The sequence below is a fragment of the Oncorhynchus keta genome, chromosome 20 (assembly GCF_023373465.1).
Source record: "Oncorhynchus keta strain PuntledgeMale-10-30-2019 chromosome 20, Oket_V2, whole genome shotgun sequence".
Classification (NCBI taxonomy): Eukaryota; Metazoa; Chordata; class Actinopteri; order Salmoniformes; family Salmonidae; genus Oncorhynchus; species Oncorhynchus keta.
This window is the reverse complement of record NC_068440.1, coordinates 28796144-28820141: the sequence shown is the minus strand read 5'-3', so window position 1 is coordinate 28820141 and position 23998 is coordinate 28796144. Positions and strand designations below refer to the sequence as shown.

Below are 23998 nucleotides of genomic sequence, written 5' to 3'. Positions count from 1 at the left end.
TGGCAGCCTATGGCAGCTTCTGGCAGTCTCTGGCAGCCTCTGGCAGTCTCTGGCAGCCTCTGGCAGCCTCTGGCAGTCTCTGGCAGCCTCCGGCAGTCTCTGGTCAAAGGCAGTACATTACATAGGGAATAACAGTGCAGTAATATCGAACAAGTAATATCTAACAATTTCACAACAAAACACACAAATCCAAAGTAAAGGAATGGAATGGAATTAAGAATATATAAATATTTGGGCAAGCAATGTCAGGTGAGTCCAATATCGCTGATGCGCGTGACGAGGTAAAGCAGGTGTGCGTAATGGATAAAAGGAGTGAGTGATGCATGGCAGTCTGGTGCCCTCAAGCGCTGGGGGGGCGGGGGGGAGAGCAGGAACAGACGGGGCACCACCGGCGTCCCACCTGGGCGAACCGGCTGAGACATGGGCGCTGGGCAAGCCGGTTGGGGTGTGGAAACCTGACGAACCGTCAGGAGTATGGGAGCCAGCTGAGGAAAGACGCCTGTAGATCAAATCAAATGTATTTATATAGCCCTTCTTACATCAGCTGATATATCAAAGTGCTGTACAGAAACTCAGCGTAAAACCCCAAACAGCAAGCAATGCAGGTGTAGAAGCACGGTGGCTTTGAAAAACTCCCTAGAAAGGCCAAAACCTAGGAAGAAACCTAGAGAGAAACCAGACTATGAGGTGTGATGCAGGCTAGATCCCGCTGCAGCGAGGGAGACGTGATGCAGGGCAACCTGGCGCCCTCTAGCACCAGGAGGGGAAGAGCGGGAGCAGACGTGACCCCCTCTTGGGGCACCACTAGGCGTCTCACCTGGGCGGACCGGCCGAGACATGGGCGCTGGGCAAGCCGTTTGGGACGTGGAAGCCCGACGAACCGACGGGTGTGGGAGCATGGCGAGCCGGCTGAGGCATGGGAGCCTAACATCCAGCTGAGACAAGACGCCTGTCGATCCCGCTGCAGAGAGGGAGCCCGACAATCCAGCGAACGGGATGGAAACCTGCCGAGCCAACCGAGGCAACGAAACCTGTCGAGCCAGCCAAGGTGTGGAAGCCCGACGGGCTGGCTTAGGCACCCCCGGTTCCATCGGCGGCGGGATCCACCCCGACGTCACCAACAAAACAAAATGAACTCCTGGACCGGCTGGGCGAACAAGAGCTGACGATCCAGCTGAGGCCCGCCGTGGGATGAGCGCCATCCGAGCCAACCGGGGAAAGGAAACCTCTCTAGCCAGCTAGGGTGTGGAAGCCCAACGAGCTGGCGAGGCACCCCCGGTTCCATCGGTGGCGACCCAGAGCCAATGTCACCATACCAACTGGAATGCCAGTACTCCCCGATGCTTCGTATGATGGCTGATGCATTGATTGTTTTTGTCTTTGTTTTCTTGTATGCTGACGCTGTTCCTGTCTTGTTCCATGTCCGTTCCTTATTAAATGTGTGACTCCCCATACCTGCTTCGCCTCTCCAAAGTCAACTCATGTGACACTATCCTCCACTAACTGAGCTACAGAGGACCATTTCAGGTCTCCTTCCTCAACATTGACCTCTTGCTTAACCCTAGTCTTAACCCTACACTTTAGCCTAGTCTTAACCTTACTCTTAACCTTACTCTTAATCCTAGTCTTAACCCGAGTCTTCATCCTAGTCTTAACCCTACTTTTAACCCTAGTCTTCATCCTAGTCTTAACCCTACTCTTAACCCTACTCTTAAGCCTAGTCTTAACCCTACTCTTAACCATAGTCTTAACCCTAGTCTTAACCCTAGTCTTTTCCCTATCCATACCACATTTTCTCTCTTGTTTAGTTTGGGAAGGTAGGCATTAGTCACCATCTGTTATAAGTAAAGGAAGGACCATTACTCTAAGCTTGTTTAAGTCTGGGAGCATTTGAGGTACTCTAACATTGAACTCTTGCTAAACCTTTGCTCCTGCCTTAGTCTCTGCCCTAGCCATAGCTCAGTAATTCATCCCCCTTTTCACTCTTGTTCTTGCAGATGGACCGCGTTCACAAAATGCTGATTGGTCCAGGGGATGGGCTAGCCACGCCCCCTATGAAGAAACCCAGCTCATCGTGTGTTGTGTGCCGACTGAGGTTCAACTCGGAGGTAGGCAGAGTTTGACCTCATAGAGGGCAGTACCAGGGATGCTTGAGAACTCTACTGTCTCAACACTCAGAGAAAAAGGGTTCCAAAAGGGTTATTTGGCTGTTCCCATAGGAAAACCTTTTTTGGTTCCAGGTAGAACTCTTTTGGGTTCCTACATGGAACCCAAAAGAGTTCTACCTGGAACCAAAAGGGTTCTACATTGAACAAAAACATAAACGCAACTTCTAAAATGTTTGTCTCATGTTTCCTGAGCTGAAATGAAAGATCCCATAAATTTTCCATATGCACACAATGCTTATTTCTCTCAAATTGTGAGCACAAATGTGTTGAGCATTTCTCCCTTGCCTAGGTAATCCATCCACCTGACAGGTGTGACATATCAAGAAGGTGATTAAACAACATGATCATTACATGTTCATTTCTCTCCCATAAGCTGCCTCCAATGTTGTTTTAGAGAATTTGGCACCATAACTACGTCAGCCCAGAGCCTCAACATCCGGCTTCTTCACCTGCGGGATCGTCTGAGACCAGCCACCTGGACAGCTGATGAAACTGTGGGTTTGCACAACCAAAGAATTTCTGCACAAACTGTCAGAAACCGCCTCATGGAAGCTCATCTGTGTGCTAGTCATCCTCACCAGGGTCTTGACCTGACAGCAGTTTGGTTCGTAACTGACTTCAGTGGGCAAATGCTCACCTTCGATGGCCACTGGAAAGCTGGAGAAGTCTGCTCTTCATGGATGAATCCCGGTTTCAACTGTACCGGGCAGATGGCAGTCAGCGTGTATGTACAATTTCTGGAAGCTGAAAATGTCCCATTTCTTCCATGGCCTGCATACTCACCAGTCATGTCACCCATTGAGCATGTTTGGGATGCTCTGGATCGACGTGTACGACAGCGTGTTCCAGTTCCAACAATATAAAGAAACTTCACACATCCATTGAAGAGGAGTGGAACATTCCACAGGCCACAATCAACAGCCTGATCAACTCTATGTGTCTCGCTGTATGAGGCAAATGGTGGTCACACCAGATACTGACAGGTTTTCTGATCCACGCCCCTCCCTATTTTTAAGGGTATCTGTGACCAACAGATGCGTATCTGTTTTCCCAGTCATGTGAAATCAATAGATTAGGGCCTAATTAATTTATTTAAATTGACTGATTTCCTTATATGAATTGTAACTCAGTAAAACCTTAGAAATTGTTGCATGTTGCGTTTATATTTTAGTTCAGTGTACATGGAACCGAAAAGTGTTCTTCAGAGGGTTCTTCAAAGCGTTATCCTATGGGGACAGCCAATGAATCCTTTTAGGTTGTAGATGGCACCTCGTGCCTGGTCTTTCTCAACATGCAGGGATGGTCAAATGTGTTATTTAGTTATTTTATTATGTGTTCTAAAAGCAGCAGCTACTCTTCCTGGGGAATATGCAAGTGTTGTGTAGATGTAAACCGTGTGAGCGCAAGCTTGAAATATTGGATGAAGTGTATGAGATGAAATTCTCTGAGAGTTTATATATAAATTGCTCTGGATAAGAGTGTCTGCTAACTGACGAAACTGTAATGTTAGATCTCTGGCTTGATGCTGTGGCTATATGACTTGATGACTTGAGAACATACTACTGCATAGTCATTGGGCTTGTTGTTGTATCTTGTGTGACTCTCTGATTCTGGTTGTATTGTCTCTCTGTGTAGAGCCAGGCCTCATCCCATTACAGTGGTTCTGGTTCTATTGTTTCTCTCTGTGTAGAACCAGGCCTCATCCCATTACAGTGGTTCTGGTTGTATTGTCTCTCTGTGTAGAGCCAGGCTTCATCCCATTACAGTGGTTCTGGTTGTATTGTCTCTCTGTGTAGAGTCAGGCCTCATCCCATTACAGTGGTTCTGGTTGTATTGTCTCTCTCTGTGTAGAGTCAGGCCTCATCCCATTACAGTGGTTCTGGTTCTATTGTCTCTCTCTGTGTAGAGCCAGGCCTCATCTCATTACAGTGGTTCTGGTTGTATTGTCTCTCTCTTTGTAGAGCCAGGCCTCATCCCATTACAGCGGTACCAAACACTTCAAGAGGCTCAAAGCCCTCGACCCACTGGACTGCAAGAGCCCTGTCTCTCCCTGCCCTGTGCCACCCAGCTCAGACTACAGTTCAACAGGTTGGTGTGTGTGTGCCAGGGGGGAGAAAGGGTAGACAGAGAGAGGGGGATGATGGGTGTGAGCACGTGTGTGTGCGCGTGCATGCGTGAATGAGTGCATGCGTTAGGGTGTGTGCGTGTGTATGTAAGTGCACGTGTGTGTGCGTTCAAGGGTGTATTTGTAAATATGTGCTGACATCAAACACATAAAGGCTCCTTGTAGCTTTGATCATCCAGACCATCCCTTCTAACAGACCCTGCGTTTCCTGTCAACTCTCTATCTCTTTGATGTGTGAGGAAGCCTCTCGTCTGTCTATCCTCGCTGTCATATAGAGCAGATGGACTAAAACGTTGAAAGGCATTCAACTCTCCTCTCTCTAAATGACCCTGTAGACATGTAGACACACATTCTCACTAATGAGTCTTTAGAGGTTCAAACGCAACACTTTGCTTGTGTGTCTGTAACATATGCAGATCTGGGAGTATGTGTGCAGGAGTTTGCGTTGTTTGTTAATCCAAGATGGCGTAGCAGTGCAGACGTGGTTTGTTGTCCTCTCGTTTACTTTTTGTATTTTTCATCTTTTTTTGTATATATTCCACTGTATTTTTCAATCTCATTTTCAATTTTTAAATTGAATATACCTTCCGGTAATCCGCCTCACTCATTGTGACACAATTTGTTTTAGACCCTATCGCCAAAACCTTCATCAGAAGGTAGCCAGCTAATTAGCTAAGTTACTCGCCATTTAGTCATTGTTAGCCACTGCTAGCGGCCTTTACCCTCTGCTTAGGCCCCAGCTGTTTTTTTTAGCCTGGATAATACCTGCCAGCCTCAGACTGTTTTTCTCCACTACAACGCCAGATTCCTGCCGACCATTGATCATCACAGCTAGCTATCTTCAACTGAGTGACCCAGCCCCGAAGCTAGGCCTGAGCCAGGCGCATCTCCCGGCTAGCAAACAAAATTCCCACAACTACAATACCTCTTTCGCCATCTGGCCCGGTCCCTTCGTCGACACGGCGCCCCGCCGTACCACCACGACTGGTCCGCAGACGTAATTCCATCAGCTGTGCCTTCAACCGTAGTAATGACTACCTAGCTGCTTCCCTGTTTCATCTATTGCTGTACACTGGACCCTATGATCACTTGGCTACATAGCTGATGCCTGCTGGACTGTTCATTTATCATTATACTCCACTTTGTTTACCTTTGTTTATCTGTCGGCCCTAGCCCCGAACTCAGGCCCTGTGTGTAGCTAACCTACCCTCTCTGCCCATTCATCGCAATTTTACCTGCTGTTGTTCACTTAGCTGATTAGCTGTTGTTGTCTTACCCGTTGTTGACTTAGCTAGCTCTCCCAATCAACACGTGATTGCTTTATGCCTTGCTTTATGTCTCTCTCAAATGTCAATATGCCTTGTATACTGTTGTTTTTGATAATTATCATTGTTTTAGTTTACTGTGGAGCCCCTCGTCCCACTGTACATGCCTTAGATACCTCCTTTGTCCCACCTCCCACACATGCGGTGACCTCACCCAGTATAACCAGCATGTCCAGAGATGCACTCAGTGCCTGGGCTTACCTCCACTGTACCCGCACCCCACCATACCCCTGTCTGCACATTATGCCCTGAATCTATTCTACCACGCCCAGAAATCTGCTCCTTTTATTCTCTGTCCCCAACGCTCTTGGCGACCAGTTTTGCTAGCCTTTAGCCGTACCCTCATCCTACTCCTCCTCTGTTCCTCGGGTGATGTGGAGGTTAACCCAGGCCCTGCGTGTCCCCAGGCACTCTCATTTGTTGACTACTGTAATCGAAAAGGCCTTGGTTTCATGCATGGCAACATCAGAAGCCTCCTCCCTAAGTTTGTTTTACTCACTGCTTTAGCATACTCCGCCAACCCTGATGTCCTTGCCGTGTCTGAATCCTGGCTTAGGAAGGCCACCAAAAATTCTGAGATTTCCATACCCAACTACAACATTTTCCGTCAAGATAGAACTGCCAAAGGGGGAGGAGTTGCAATCTACTGTAGAGATAGCTTGAAAAGTTCTGTCATACTTTCCAGGTCTATGCCCAAACAGTTCGAGCTTCTAATTTTAAAAATGAATCTCTCCAGAAATAAGTCTCTCACTGTTGCCGCCTGTTATAGACCCCCCTCAGCTCCCAGCTGTGCCCTGGACACCATATGTGAATTGATTGCCCCTCATCTATCTTCAGAGTTCGTTCTGTTAGGTGACCTAAACTGGGATATGCATAACACCCCAGCAGTTCTACAATCTAAACTAGATGCCCTCAATCTCACACAAATTATCAAGGAATCCACCAGGTACAACCCTAAATCCGTAAACATGGGCACCCTCATAGATATTATCCTGACCAACTTGCCCTCCAAATACACCTCTGCTGTTTTCAATCAGGATCTCTGCGATCACTGCCTCATTGCCTGCATCCACTATGGGTCCGCGGTCAAACGCGGACCACCCCTCATCACTGTCAAACGCTCCCTAAAACACTCCTGCGAGCAGGCCTTTCTAATCAACCTGGCACAGGTAACCTGGAAGGATATTGACCTCATCCCGTCAGTCGAGGATGCCTGGTCGTTCTTTATAAGAAATTTCTTCGCCATCTTAAATAAGCATGCCCCTTTCAAAAAATGTAGAGCTAAGAACAGATATAGCCCTTGGTTCACTCCAGACCCGACTGCCCTTGACCAGCACAAAAACACCCTGTGGCGGACTGCAATAGCATCGAATAGTCCCAGGGATATGCAAATGTTCAGGGAAGTCAGGAACCAATATACACAGTCAGTCAGAAATTTGCATTCTGTACCTCTAACTCCAAAATGATTTGGGAACTGTAAAGTCCATGGTGAACAAGAGCACCTCCTCCTAGCTGCCCACTGCACTGAGGCTTGGTGACACGGTCACCACCGATAAATCCATGATAATCGAAAATTTCAATAAGCATTTCGGCTGGCCATGCTTTCCTCCTGGCCAACAGCTCTCCAACCCTCGCAGCTACTTGCCTGAGCCTCCCCAGCTTCTCCTTCACCCAAATCCAGATCACAAATGTTCTGCAAGAGCTGCAAAACTTGGACCCGTACAAATCAGCTGGGCTAGACAATCTGGACCATCTCTTTCTAAAATGATCTGCCGCCATTGTTGCAACCACTATTACCAGTCTGTTCAACCTCTCTTTCATTTCGTCCAAGATCCTAAAGATTGGAAAGTTGCTGCGGTCATCCCCCTCTTCAAAGGGGGTGGCACTCTAGACCCAAACTGTTACAGACCTATATCCATCCTGCCTTGCCTTTCTAAAGTCTTTGAAAGCCAAGTTAATAAACAGACCACTAACCATTTCGAATCCCACCGTACCTTCTCCGCTGTGCAATCTGGTTTCTGAGCTGGTCATGGGTGCATCTCAGCCACGCTCAAGGTACTAAACGATATCATTACCGCCATCGATAAAAGACAGTACTGTGCAGCCGTCTTCATCGACCTGGCCAAGTCTTTTGACTCTGTCAATCACCACATTCTTATTGGCAGACTCAATAGCCTTGGTTTCTCAAATGACTGCCTCACCTGGTTCACCAACTACTTCGCAGATAGAGTTCAGTGTGTAAAATCGGAGGCCTGTTGTCCGGACCTCTGGCAGTCTCTATGGGGGTACCACTGGGTTCAATTCTCGGGCCGACTCTTTTCTCTGTATATATCAACAATGTCGCTCTTGCTGCGGGTGATTCCCTGATCCACCTCTACGCAGACGACACCATTCTGTATACATCTGGCCCTTCTTTGGACACTGTGTTAACTAACCTCCAAAGGAGCTTCAATGCCATACAACACTCCTTCCGTGGCCTCCAACTGCTCTTAAACTCTACCAAACCAAATGCATGCTTTCAACGGTTCACTGCCCGCACCCGCACGCACCCGCCAGCCCGACTAGCATCACTACTCTGGACGGTTCTGACCTAGAATACGTGGACAACTACAAATACCTAGGTGTCTGGCTACACTGTAAACTCTCCTTCCAGACTCATATTAAACATCTCCAATCCAAAATCAAATCTAGAATCGGCTTTCTATTTCGCAACAAAGCCTCCTTCACTCACGCCGCCAAACTTACCTTAGTAAAACTGACTATCTTACCGATCCTCGACTTCGGCGATGTCATCTACAAAATAGCTTCCAACACTCTAATCAGCAAATTGGATGCAGTCTATCACAGTGCCATCCGTTTTATACCACTGCGACCTGTATGCTCTAGTCGGCTGGCCCTCGCTGCATATTCGTCGCCAGACCCACTGGCTCCAGGTGATCTACAAGTCTATGCTAGGTAAGCTCCGCCTTATCTCAGCTCACTGGTCACGATAACAACACCCACCCGTAGCACGCGCTCCAGCCGGTATATCTCACTGGTCATCCCCAAAGCCAACACCTCCTTTGGCCGCCTTTCGTTCCAGTGACTGGAACTTACATTTCCAGCTCACTAACTTTAAACAGCAGTTATCTGAGAAGCTAACCGATCGCTGCAGCTGTACATAGCCCATCTGTAAATAGCCCACCCAATCTACCTACTTCATCCCCATATTGTTTTTATTTACTTTGCTGCTATTTTGCACACTAGTATCACTACTTACACACCATCATCTGCTCATCATCATCTGCTCATCTATCACTCCAGTGTTAATCTGTTAAATTGTAATTACTTTGCTACCATGGCCTATTTATTGCCTTGCCTCCTCATGCCATTTACACACACTGTATATAGACTTTCTTTTTTTCTATTGTATTGACTGTACGCTTGTTTATTCCATGTAACTCTGTGTTGTTGTTTCTGTCGCACTGCTTTGCTTTATCTTGGCCAGGTCGCAGTTGTAAATGAGAACCTGCCTACCTGGTTAGAACTAGCCTACCTGTTCTCAACTAGCCTACCTGGTTAAATAAAGGTGTTCTCAACTAGCCTATTTAAAAAAAATGTTCTCAATAATAATAAATGTATGCATGCCTCAGAGGCGTGTTCATATGTGTTGTGTTGTGCGTGTTGTTATAGAGGAAGAGTCTATTCATTTGACTTCATGCCATAGTGATAGAGTGAGCAAGTTTTTCTATTTAGCGTGGAAGAAACAGGGAACTTTGTGATGATTACTTTGCCAAACAGCCTTATTGCCATTTTAGAGAGACAGTCAATGACAATAAATAAACGCTTACAGGCCTAATCCCCATTAACACATGACCACTATGGGGTTTCCCTCTGGGGAAGCCCTTATGTTCCTGGTCCGTCTCACTGCAGATAATGGACCGTAATCATTTCAATCTGAAGCCTTTCATTTTCCCACTCTGAATAATGGAAGCAGATTCCCATGGGAAATCTTTGGTTATTACTGAGATTACAGAGGCTAATGAATCTCATAAACACTGTTGCTGGTGTGGTTTTCTATCTCAATGAGTTATGGTCAAATTTGAGAGACTTGGTCTGCTTCCCAAATGGCACCCTTTCCCAACATAGTGCACCATGGGCTCTGGTCAAAAGTGGTACACTTGTTAGGGATAGGGTGCTATTTGGGATGCATGCCTGCAGTAGTAACCAGCATTAGATGCAGGCCTGCAGTAGTAACCAGCATTAGATGCAGGCCTGCAGTAGTAACCAGCATTAGATGCAGGCCTGCAGTAGTAACCAGCATTAGATGCAGGCCTGCAGTAGTAACCAGCATTAGATGCAGGCCTGCAGTAGTAACCAGCATTAGATGCAGGCCTGCAGTAGTAACCAGCATTAGATGCAGGCCTGCAGTAGTAACCAGCATTAGATGCAGGCCTGCAGTAGTAACCAGCATTAGATGCAGGCCGGCAGTAGTAACCAGCATTAGATGCAGGCCTGCAGTAGTAACCAGCATTAGATGCAGGCCTGCAGTAGTAACCAGCACATTTTAAAGGTTGATGATGGAGAGAAGAAAGCATCAGGGTTAACTTACCTCTCCTTTCTCTCTCACCACCACTATCACACACACAAACACTCTCCTCACTAATTCACCACTCAACACACTCAAATTCAGTTTCATTCTAAGATGGGAGGGATAAACTTGTATAGATTTCACTCATCACTCACTCATCCCTCACTCATCCGGCAGGGTAGCCTAGTGGTTAGAGTGTTGGACTAGTAACCGAAAGGTTGCAAGTTCGAATCCCCGAGCTGACAAGTTACAAATCTGTCGTTCTGCCCCTGAACAGGCAGTTGACCCACTGTTCCCAGGCCGTCATTGAAAATAAGAATTTGTTCTTAACTGACTTGCCTAGTTAAATAAAGGTAAAATTGAAAAAAAAAAATTAAATCCCCCAAAAATGATGGCAGCCTTATTACAATGCTCTATTATATTATATTATTCTGTGTAGATGTCTCATTCAGACCCGTGTTATCACCACCCTCTGCCTCTGGGGTGGCGCCATCAACCTGCAGCCCAGCAGTTTCAATGGAGACGCCCACTGACCCCTCTCTGTCGCCCTGTCCCATGGAGAAGGAGAAGGAGAAGGAAGGAGAGGTGGAAGAGGTCGGAGAGTCGGAGGAAGAGAAGGCTAAGAGACTGCTCTACTGTTCTCTCTGCAAGGTGGCCGTCAACTCTGCATCCCAGCTACAGGCTCACAACAGCGGTGAGAATGAAGCATCACTAACATGTGTATGTGTATGTGTATGTGTGCGTGTTTGCGTGCGTACTTGTGTCATCATCATGCTGCAACAAGTCAGTCTTATTAATCAATCTAAGACGTCTACAGAGCTCAGGGCTCTTATCTGATCAATACCACACCAATCAATCACTCCCTTCCTTACCCCAAGGCCATTACTGCCATCTTGATCTGACAGGTAAAGTGTATGTTAGGACAGGGCCTCTCTCTTGTCATCATCTCCATTTACACTGAGATGCACCTTTATGTAGTAGCCAGATGTCCCACTTTGTTAATACTTAGTTGGCGTCTCTGCTTCTCACCTTTGACCTATCTGACCTTTCACCCTGTCAGGCACGAAACACAAAACAATGCTGGAGGCCAGGAGCGGCGACGGAGCCATAAAGTCATTCCCCAGGTCAGGGGTCAAAGCCAAACTGGCCCCTCCCACCGAGGTGTCAACGGGGCTCCAGAACAAAACTTTCCACTGTGAGATCTGCGATGTTCACGTCAACTCAGAGACACAACTCAAACAGGTTAGTTATATAGTGTGTCAACTGCCAGATACAACTCGAACAGGTTAGTGTTACGCACGCCTCTATGAAGAGGGAACGCAACACCCTGCTACAACTAAACTCTCCGTGAAGTGAAAAAGGTATGGACTGTAGGTGCAAGAAAGAATGACAACAGGCAGAATGTGGTACCGTTTACAAGGACTTTATTCCTTTACACGGTAATATGGGGAAAAGGGGCTGGACGGAACCAAAGCAAAGAAAGTAAATCTCAAAGCCCCCCCTCCCCTATCTTACCTGCCTACCCACTACTTACCTAATTTAGCACCACCTGGTGCCCTAACCAAAATACAAGGGGGTGGTCTGCCCAGGTCTTACCTAGTGTGCCTAGACAGCGAATATGCTACGGGTGGGTATATGTATGCCCACGGGCCTCTTGCCTAAGCACTCCCAACTCTCAGCAATGACATCCCAGCAAATCTCTCTAGCAATGACCTCTCTGCAATGACCTCTCTGCAATGACCTCCCCAGCAATGACCTCCCCAGCAATGACCTCCCCAGCAATGACCTCCCCAGCAATGACCTCCCCAGCAATGACCTCCCCAGCAATGACCTCCCAGCAATGACCTCCCATCAATGACCTCCCCATCAATGACCTCCCCATCAATGACCTCCCCATCAATGACCTCCCCATCAATGACCTCCCCATCAATGACCTCCCCATCAATGACCTCCCCAGCAATGACCTCCCAGCAATGACCTCCCCAGCAATGACCTCCCTAAAAATCTCAATGACCTCCCAGCAAAATCTCTGCAATGAACTCCCAGCAAAATCTCTGCAATGAACAAAAATCTCTGCAATGAACTCCCAGCAAAATCTCTGCAATGAACTCCCAGCAAAATCTCTGCAATGAACTCCCAGCAAAATCTCTGCAATGAACTCCCAGCAAAATCTCTGCAATGAACTCCCAGCAAAATCTCTGCAATGAACTCCCAGCAAAATCTCTGCAATGAACTCCCAGCAAAATCTCTGCAATGAACTCCCAGCAAAATCTCTGCAATGAACTCCCAGCAAAATCTCCCTCACTCCTGAACAGAACACTGGCTTTTATATAGCTTCAGAAGGAATGGGTAATTGGAGACAGCTGTGTCTTGACGAGGGGGCGGGGTCAGCTCTCCACTTAGCCATGGAGTCGACCAATCAGCTGCTTGAGGGATTTCAGGAAGCCATTTCCTGAAATAAACACATGCAAATACACAAACTACAACACATAAACTGGGGAACGTAACAGTTAGTTATATACTTTATGTCAACTGCCAGATACAACTCGAACAGGTTAGTTATATAGTGTATGTCAACTCCGAGACACAACTCAAACAGGTTAGTTATATACTTTATGCCAACTCCGAGACACAACTCGAACAGGTTAGTTATATGCTTTATGCCAACTCCGAGACACAACTCAGACAGGTTAGTTATATACTTTATGTCAACTCCGAGACACAACTCAACAGGTTAGTTATATAGTGTATGTCAACTCCGAGACACAACTCAAACAGGTTAGTTATATACTTTATGTCAACTCCGAGACACAACTCGGACAGGTTAGTTATATACTTTATGCCAACTCCGAGACACAACTCAAACAGGTTAGTTATATAGTGTATGTCAACTCCGAGACACAACTCAAACAGGTTAGTTATATACTTTATGCCAACTCCGAGACACAACTCAAACAGGTTAGTTATATAGTGTATGTCAACTCCGAGACACAACTCAAACAGGTTAGTTATATACATGCCAACTCCGAGACAGGTTAGTTATATAGTGTATGTCAACTGCACAACTCAAACAGGTTAGACAACAGACACAACTCAAACAGGTTAGTTATATAGTTTATGCCAACTCCGAGACACAACTCGAACAGGTTAGTTATATAGTGTATGTCACAGACACAACTCAAACAGGTTAGTTATATACTTTATGCCAACTCCGAGACACAACTCAAACAGGTTAGTTATATAGTTTATGCCAACTCCGAGACACAACTCAAACAGGTTAGTTATATACTTTGTCAACTCCGAGACACAACTCAAACAGGTTAGTTATATGCTTTATGCCAACTCCGAGACACAACTCAAACAGGTTAGTTATATGCTTTATGCCAACTCCGAGACACAACTCGAACAGGTTAGTTATATAGTGTATGTCAACTGCCAGATACAACTCGAACAGGTTAGTGTTACGCACGCCTAAACTCTCCGTGAAGTGAAAAAGGTATGGACTGTAGGTGCAAGTAAGAATGACAACAGGCAGAATGTGGTACCGTTTACAAGGACTTTATTCCTTTACACGGTAATATGGGGAAAAGGGGCTGGACGGAACCAAAGGTTAGTTCAAAGCCCCCTCTCCTATCTTACCTGCCTACCCACTACTTACCTAATTTAGCACCACCTGGTGCCCTATAAATACTTTCTGCCCAGGTCTTACCTAGTGTGCCTAGACAGCGAATATGCTACGGTTGGGTATATGTATGCCCGCGGGCCTCTTGCCTAAGCACTCCCAACTCTCAGCAATGACATCCCAAAAATCAGGTTAGTTATATACTTTTGCAATGACCTCTCTTGCAGACACAATGACCTCTTGCAGGACCTCTCTTGCAATGACCTAGTCCCAGCAATGACCTCCCAGCAATGACCTCCCCATCAATGACCTCCCCATCAATGACCTCCCCATCAATGACCTCCCCATCAATGACCTCCCCACACAACCCCATCAACAGGTCCCCATCATGACCTTTATGACCTCCCCAGCAATGACCTCCCCAGCAATGACCTCCCTAACAATGACCTCCCTAGCAAAATCTCTCTAGCAAAATCTCTGCAATGAACTCCCAGCAAAATCTCTGCAATGAACTCCCAGCAAAATCTCTGCAATGAACTCCCAGCAAAATCTCTGCAATGAACTCCCAGCAAAATCTCTGCAATGAACTCCCAGCAAAATCTCTGCAATGAACTCCTAGCAAAATCTCTGCAATGAACTCCTAGCAAAATCTCCCTCACTCCTGAACAGAACACTGGCTTTTATATAGCTTCAGAAGGAATGGGTAATTGGAGACAGCTGTGTCTTGATACGGGGTCAGCTCTCCACTTAGCCATGGAGTCGATCAGCAACTTCAGGAAGCCATTTCCTGAAATAAACACATGCAAATACACAAACTCAACACATAAACTGGGGAGGGTAATTGGAGACTGCTTGACAGTTAGTTATATACTTTATGTCAACTACTTTATGTCAACTGCCAGATACAACTCAAACAGGTTAGTTATATACTTTATGTCAACTGCCAGATACAACTCGAACAGGTTAGTTATATAGTGTATGTCAACTCCGAGACACAACTCAAACAGGTTAGTTATATACTTTATGTCAACTCCGAGACACAACTCAAACAGGTTAGTTATATAGTGTATGTCAACTCCGAGACACAACTCGAACAGGTTAGTTATATAGTGTATGTCAACTCCGAGACACAACTCAAACAGGTTAGTTATATACTTTATGCCAACTCCGAGACACAACTCGAACAGGTTAGTTATATACTTTATGCCAACTCCGAGACACAACTCAGACAGGTTAGTTATATACTTTATGCCAACTCCGAGACACAACTCGAACAGGTTAGTTATATGCTTTATGCCAACTCCGTTTAGTTATATACTTTATGCCAACTCCGAGACACAACTCAAACAGGTTAGTTATATACTTTATGTCAACTCCGAGACACAACTCAAACAGGTTAGTTATATACTTTATGCCAACTCCGAGACACAACTCAAACAGGTTAGTTATATACAGGTTTATATACTTTATGTCAACTCCGAGACACAACTCAAACAGGTTAGTTATATACTTTATGCCAACTCCGAGACACAACTCGAACAGGTTAGTTATATAGTGTATGTCAACTCCGAGACACAACTCGAACAGGTTAGTTATATACTTTATGCCAACTCCGAGACACAACTCGAACAGGTTAGTTATATGCTTTATGCCAACTCCGAGACACAACTCAGACAGGTTAGTTATATACTTTATGTCAACTCCGACAACTCAGACAGGTTAGTTATATAGTGTATGTCAACTCCGAGACAGGTTAGTTATATAGTGTATGTCAACTCCGAGACACAACTCAGACAGGTTAGTTATATACTTTATGTCAACTCCGAGACACAACTCAAACAGGTTAGTTATATACTTTATGTCAACTCCGAGACACAACTCAAACAGGTTAGTTATATAGTGTATGTCAACTCCGAGACACAACTCAAACAGGTTAGTTATATACTTTATGCCAACTCCGAGACACAGGTTAGTTATATAGTGTATGTCAACTCCGAGACACAACTCAAACAGGTTAGTTATATACTTTATGCCAACTCCGAGACACAACTCGAACAGGTTAGTTATATGCTTTATGCCAACTCCGAGACACAACTCAGACAGGTTAGTTATATACTTTATGCCAACTCCGAGACACAACTCAAACAGGTTAGTTATATAGTGTATGTCAACTCCGAGACACAACTCAAACAGGTTAGTTATATACTTTATGCCAACTCCGAGACACAACTCGAACAGGTTAGTTATATAGTGTATGTCAACTCCGAGACACAACTCAAACAGGTTAGTTATATACTTTATGCCAACTCCGAGACACAACTCAAACAGGTTAGTTATATAGTGTATGTCAACTCCGAGACACAACTCGAACAGGTTAGTTATATAGTGTATGTCAACTCCGAGACACAACTCAAACAGGTTAGTTATATACTTTATGCCAACTCCGAGACACAACTCAAACAGGTTAGTTATATAGTGTATGTCAACTCCGAGACACAACTCAAACAGGTTAGTTATATACTTTATGTCAACTCCGAGACACAACTCAAACAGGTTAGTTATATACTTTATGTCAACTCCGAGACACAACTCAAACAGGTTAGTTATATGCTTTATGCCAACTCCGAGACACAACTCAAACAGGTTAGTTATATAGTGTATGTCAACTCCGAGACACAACTCAAACAGGTTAGTTATATACTTTATGTCAACTCCGAGACACAACTCAAACAGGTTAGTTATATACTTTATGTCAACTCCGAGACACAACTCGAACAGGTTAGTTATATAGTGTATGTCAACTCCGAGACACAACTCAAACAGGTTAGTTATATACTTTATGCCAACTCCGAGACACAACTCAGACAGGTTAGTTATATACTTTATGTCAACTCCGAGACACAACTGAAACAGGAGAGTGAAATACAGGTTGAGTTTAACAGCATACAAAGAAACACAAAACAAATCATCTCTCTTTCTCTCTCTCTCAAGTTCAAGCTGCTTCATTGGCCTGAAAAACATTGCGTCAATAGTGCCAAAGCAACAATGTATACAATATACTCTTCTCTCTCTCTCTCTCTCTCTCTCTCTCTCTCTCTCTCTCTCTCTCTCTCTCTCTCTCTCTCATTGACATGGGAAACATATTTTTACATTGCCAAAGCAAGTGAAATAGATAAACAAAAGTGAAATAAACAGTCAAAAGTTATTTATTTATCCTTTATTTAACTAGGCAAGTCAGTTAAGAACAAATTCTTATTTACAAAGATGGCCTACACCGACCAAACTCGGACGATGCTGGGCCAATTGTGCGCCGCCCTATGGGACTCCCAATCACGGTCGGTTGTGATACAGTCTGGTTTTGAACCAGGTTGTCTGTAGTGACGCCTCCAGTACTGAGATGCAGTGTCTTAGACCGCTGCACCACTTGGGAGCCCAATTGGGAGCCCACTTGGGAGCAGCACCACACCACTTGGGAGCCCACTTGGGGCAGCACCGCGCCACTTGGGAGCCCACTTGGGAGCAGCACCTCACCACTTGGGAGCCCACTTGGGAGCAGCACCTCACCACTTGGGAGCCCACTTGGGAGCAGCACCGCGCCACTTGGGAGCCCAATTGGGAGCCCACTTGGGAGCAGCACCGCACCACTTGGGAGCCCACTTGGGAGCAGCACCTCACCACTTGGGAGCCCACTTGGGAGCAGCACCGCGCCACTTGGGAGCCCAATTGGGAGCCCACTTGGGAGCAGCACTGCACCACTTGGGAGCCCACTTGGGAGCAGCACCGCGCATCTTGGGAGCCCATTAAAAGTAAACATTACACTCACAAAATTTCTAAGAAATAGAGACATTTCAAATGTCATACTATGGCTATATACAGTGTTAAAGTACGTAAGTACGTAAGGGAAAATAAATGTACTTTTATTGTGGCAACAGGTCACAAATGTTTACGTTGTGATGGCACACTGTAGTGTACAAATGGGAGTTTTACAAAATTGGTTTTGTTTTCAAATTCTTTGTGGATCTGTGTAATCTGATGGAAATATGTGTCTCTAATATGGTCATACATTTGCCAGGAGGTTAGGAAGTGCAGCTCAGTTTCCACATCATTTTGTGGGCAGTGAGCACATAGCCTGTCTTCTCTTGAGAGCCGGGTCTGCCTACGGCGGCCTTTCTCAATAGCAAGGCTATGCTCACCGAGTCTGTACATAGTCAAAGCTTTCCTTAAGTTTGGGTCTCTCTCTGTGTCTGTCTCTGTCTCCCCCATCTCCTCAGCACATCAAAAGTAGAAGACATAAAGACCGAGTAGCAGGGAAGCCAGCCAAGCCCAAGTTCAGCCCGTATGGTCTACCGCCCCAACGCAACCAGTCAGTGAGTACCACATTATTGTATTATGAAATCAAATCAAATTGTATTGTATTTGTCACATGCACCGAATACAACACTACCTTACTGTGAAATCCTTACTTACCAGCCCTTAACCAACAATGCAGTTCAAGAAATAGAGTTAAGAAAATATTGACTAAATAAAGAAAAGTTTTAAAAATCAAATCAAAAAGTAACACAAAAAAATTACATAACAATAACGGGGCTATATACAGGGGGTACCGGTACCGAGTCAATGTACAGGGGTAGAGGTTAGATGAGGTAATTTGTAAAGTGACTATGCATAGATAATAAACAGAGATTAGCAGCAATGTAAAAACAGGGAGGGGGGGTTAATGCAAATAGCCTGTGTGGCCATTTGATTAATTGTTCAGCAGTCTTATGGCTTGAAGCTGTTAAAGAGCCTTTTGGTCCTAGACTTGGCGCTCCGGTACCGCTTGCCGTGCGATAGCAGAGAGAAGAGTCTATGACTTGGGTGACTGGAGTCTTTGACAATTTTTTGGTTTTGGGCCTTCCTCTGACACCACAGAGTAAACAGGTCTTGGATGTCAGGAAGCTTGGCCCCAGTGATGTACTGGGCTGTACACACTACCCTCTGTATTGCCTTATGGTCAGATGCCGAGCAGTTGCCATACCAGGTGGTGATGCAACCAGTCAGGATGCTCTCGATGGTGCAGCTGTAGAACTTTTTGAAGATCTGTGGACCCATGCGAAATCTCCTGTGGGGGAAAAGGTGTTGTCGTGCCCTCTTCACAACTGTCTTGGTGTGTTTGGACCATGATAGTTTGTTGGTGATGTGGACACCAAGGAACTTTAAACTCTCGTCCCGTTCCACTTCAGCCCCATTGATGTTAATGGGGGCCGGTTTGGCCCTCCTTTTCCTATAGTCCACAAACAGCTGCTTTGTCTTGCTCACATTGAGGAAGAGGTTGTTGTCCTGGCACCACACTGCCTGGTCTCTGACCTCCTCCCTATAGGCTGTCTCATCGTTGTCGGTGATCAGGCCTACCACTGTTGTGTTGTCAGAAAACGTAATGATGGTGTTAGAGTCGTGTCTGGCCATGCAGTCGTGGCAGTACTTTACTGGAGGTTTTGTTGTGGACTGATTGTGGAACGTGTGATAGCTGTATGGTGGTGATCACATTGTAGAACAGTTGTAGAAAGATTTTGATCATGTTGTTTTTGGTTTCCAGGTTGGGATCGCTCTGAGGAAGGAGCAGGACTTGGCGAAGCCTCTCGCCTCGTGCCTCTTACAGCGCCATCTCTCCCTTGCTGCTGCTGCCATGGCAACCCTGTCCCCGTTTCATTTACGCCCTGCCCCTATACCTGGCCCTGCCATCTTTCAGATTCAGGCCCTCCCCCAGACCTTGTTACATCCTGCCCCAGGACCTTTCCGTACGGCACATACATCAGTTCTGTTCTCACCGTACTGACCCAGACCTGCACCAGACTTGGCCTATACCTGACCCTGACCCAGACCCGTATCAGATGGACCAAAACCCAACAGAACCTGTGGGACCAGTGCAGACAAATTGTGGTCTGGAAAGTGTGTATGTGTGTGTTTGTGTAAGTGTGTGTGCATTTGTCATGTGCGTGTGTTTGTCAAGAAATATGAGTATTGTTTTTCAATAAAGAATATGTTGCTGGCTGTGATGTTGTGGAGGTCTATTTTTTAAGAAAAATCCCATCCGTCCTTGTTTACGGAATCCCATCCGTCCTTGTTTACGGAATCCCATCCGTCCTTGTTTACGGAATCCCATCCGTCCTTGTTTATGGAATCCCATCCGTCCTTGTTTATGGAATCCCATCCGTCCTTGTTTACGGAATCCCATCCGTCCTTGTTTATGGAATCCCATCCGTCCTTGTTTATGGAATCCCATCCGTCCTTGTTTATGGAATCCCATCCGTCCTTGTTTACGGAATCCCATCCGTCCTTGTTTACGGAATCCCATCCGTCCTTGTTTATGGAATCCCATCCGTCCTTGTTTACGGAATCCCATCCGTCCTTGTTTATGGAATCCCATCCGTCCTTGTTTATGGAATCCCATCCGTCCTTGTTTATGGAATCCCATCCGTCCTTGTTTACGGAATCCCATCCGTCCTTGTTTACGGAATCCCATCCGTCCTTGTTTACGGAATCCCATCCGTCCTTGTTTATGGAATCCCATCCGTCCTTGTTTACGGAATCCCATCCGTCCTTGTTTACAAACACTGGAAAGTGAGATGTAATCTACATCTCGATTAGGCTGATAGAAATATTTCTTATTTAGTTTAATGATTTTTGATTTGAACGTCATTATTTCTATATAGCCTACACTTTCTCATTGTGAACTTCTAACTCGAGTGGGACGGGTGTGGCTTTGTGACAATGATCAAAAGAACGGATTTGACAGCTCCAACGCAGTTCCACCTCCGACATAACAAAAACATCAGCTATGCGGGTGTCGGCTATCGCCAGTTAATTAACACTTCATCTGATTGAATCTAGGCCAAAGTCAGCAACAAATAGAGCCAGAGGCAGACAACCAGAGACACAGACAGAAGCACATCCCTCAACCCGTACCTCAGTGAGTAGAGAAGCCATCTGAACCCTTCTGCTACTAAAACTAGCTTACAGTCTGACGCTAATCCCTTTTTGGATCCCATTCAAGAATTTCTCAAAAACTGAAATAAATTAAGAGATCCTTCATTTGGCTTCAAACGAGGGGCCTTCATCAATGATTTATTACTTAGAGTACAGATAATCCCCCTGCCTTAACTCCTTCAGATAAATCACAACAGGAATGTGCTCCTTGACCGTGACTTTATTGTCTGGGAAATGTTGCTGTGCATAGGAGGACTCCATGCCCCAAGCATCTCTGTAGAGTTACATTTTATCAGACATATGCTGTTAAATCTAATTTTTTGGTGGGAGATAGTCTTTAAGAAGGGGTCAACCTCCATCAAATACAACTATTCGATGATGACAACCTTAAATGGGGGGGCTGGAAGTTGTGTGCATTGTGACTAATACATGGCTAGGGTTGCAAAGCTAACAGAAAATCTATCTCAATCTATCAGAACTTTTATCATTTATACTTCAATAACTTACTTTAAAAAAATTGATATGCAGTATTGATATCTGTTTCCATATTTTCTAGTAGATAGACCATATGGTTCAAGAGAAAATAGCCTAATTAATGAAAAAGACCCCACACACAACCCCACACACACACACACCACACCACAGACACCACAAACACACACACACACACATCACACATGCACCACACACACCACACCACCCATACACACACACCACACCACCATACACACACCACACACACACACACACACACACACACGCGCGCACACACACACCACACATTACACCACACACCCACAACACAACACACCACACCACACACACACACAGTCAACACTTCTGTTCTATTTCTATACTATTTTTCCAACTGATCTATTGAGACACAATTCACTTTAAATTGTAAATACACTCATACTTGACATAGCACATTCATTATTGATACTGTATATCCTATTGTGTACATACCCATTTTATTACAATGCATACTACCTTCTTACTTGTTATTTTCAATAGACTTTTGATTATTATTGATATTTGCTTTGCCTTGTTGAGGGAGCTTGCAAGAAAGCAATTCATGGCACTGTTTATACCTGATGTAATTTGTGTACGTTACGAATAAACTTTTATTTGATTTGCCATATTGCTCTCATTAATTCTCTGGACCCGTAATTGTGAACATCTGTGTGTGGGTTAGTCAGGGTAATATTTAATATTCCATCAGAGCCCCTTCAAGCCCTCTGGCCAAGCCGAGCTGGTCTGTTCCTTACCTCATTCTGCCTGTTTCTCTGTCTCTGTGTGTCTGTCTCTCTCTACCTCTCTCTCTACCTCTCTATCCATCTGTCTCTCTGTGTCTGTCTCTCTTTCTACCTCTCTCCATCTCTGTCTCTCTGTGTCTGTGTCTCTCTACCTCTCTCTACCTCTCTCTCTCTCTCTGTGTCTGTCTCTCTCTACATCTCTCTCTACCTCTCTCTCCCTCTCTGTGTCTGTCTCTCTCTCGACCTCTCTCCTACTCCCTCTTTCTCTCTCTGTGGCTTTCTCCCTCCCTCTCTCTCGCTCGCTCTCTCTGTCTCTGTGTCACACACGCACACACACACACACGCACGCACGCACGCACGCACGCACGCACGCACGCACGCACACACACACACACACACACACACACACACACACACACACACACACACACACACACACACACACACACACACACACACACACACCCAAAGCGAAGTACCTGACTTGGCAACCTGGGATGTGTCTCCAACCACCCCACCTATCTTCCTGCCTGGAGAGAGTAAAGAGGTAATATAAGTAGGTTAGTAGGACCCCCACCTAACCTCACCTAGTCCCAATCACTCCTCTAGACACCTGCTGTTTCTCCCACCTAACCTCACCTAGTCCCAATCACTCCTCCAGACACCTGCTGTTTCTCCCATCTAACCTCACCTAGTCCCAATCACTCCTCCAGACGCCTGCTTTTTCTCCCACCTTACCTAGTCCCAATCACTCCTCTAGACACCTGCTGTTTCTCCCACCTAACCTCACCTAGTCCCAATCACTCCTCTAGACACCTGCTGTTTCTACCACCTAACCTCACCTAGTCCCAATCACTCCTCCAGACACCTGCTGTTTCTCCCATCTAACCTCACCTAGTCCCAATCACTCCTCCAGACACCTGCTGTTTCTCCCATCTAACCTCACCTAGTCCCAATCACTCCTCTAGACACCTGCTGTTTCTCCCACCTAACCTCACCAAGTCCCAATCACTCCTTGAGACACCTTCTGTTTCTCCCACCTAATCTCACCTTGTCCCAATCACTCCTCTAGACACCTGCTGTTTCTCCCACCTAACCTCACCTCGTCCCAATCACTCCTCTAGACACCTGCTGTTTCTCCCATCTAACCTCACCTCGTCCCAATCACTCCTCTAGACACCTGCTGTTTCTCCCATCTAACCTCACCTCGTCCCAATCACTCCTCCAGACACCTGTTGTTTCTCCCAACTAACCTCACCTAGTCCCAATCACTCCTCTAGACACCTGCTGTTTCTCCCACCTAACCTCACCTAGTCCCAATCACTCCTCCAGACACCTGCTGTTTCTCCCACCTAACCTCACCTAGTCCCAATCACTCCTCTAGACACCTGCTGTTTCTCCCACCTAACCTCACCTAGTCCCAATCACTCCTCTAGACACCTGCTGTTTCTCCCACCTAACCTCACCTAGTCCCAATCACTCCTCTAGACACCTGCTGTTTCTCCCTCCTAATCTCACCTTGTCCCAATCACTCCTCTAGACACCTGCTGTTTCTCCCACCTAACCTCACCTCGTCCCAATCACTCCTCTAGACACCTGCTGTTTCTCCCATCTAACCTCACCTAGTCCCAATCACTCCTCCAGACACCTGTTGTTTCTCCCAACTAACCTCACCTAGTCCCAATCACTCCTCCAGACACCTGCTGTTTCTCCCATCTAACCTCACCTAGTCCCAATCACTCCTCTAGACACCTGCTGTTTCTCCCACCTAACCTCACCTTGTCCCAATCACTCCTCTAGACACCTGCTGTTTCTCCCATCTAACCTCACCTAGTCCCAATCACTCCTCGAGACACCTTCTGTTTCTCCCACCTAACCTCACCTAGTCCCAATCACTCCTCCAGACACCTGCTGTTTCTCCCACCTAACCTCACCAAGTCCCAATAACTCCTCGAGACACCTTCTG

The 23998-nt window shown here is 45.9% G+C and overlaps 1 protein-coding gene across 2 annotated transcripts in view; it reads left to right on the top strand.

Annotated features, from left to right (window-relative positions):
• LOC118372214 (zinc finger protein 385D-like) overlaps positions 1-19840 on the top strand; it is a 43576-nt gene extending 23736 nt beyond the window's left edge. For both annotated transcript variants that reach the window (XM_035758008.2, XM_035758007.2), the window contains 6 exons: positions 1998-2108; positions 4130-4256; positions 10628-10882; positions 11249-11430; positions 18082-18177; positions 19386-19840. In XM_035758008.2, coding sequence (XP_035613901.1) covers positions 1998-2108; positions 4130-4256; positions 10628-10882; positions 11249-11430; positions 18082-18177; positions 19386-19625 — 1011 coding nt within the window. In that variant the 3' untranslated portion in view covers positions 19626-19840. The remainder of the gene's footprint in view (positions 1-1997; positions 2109-4129; positions 4257-10627; positions 10883-11248; positions 11431-18081; positions 18178-19385) is intronic.
• Positions 19841-23998: the final 4158 nt, after the last annotated feature.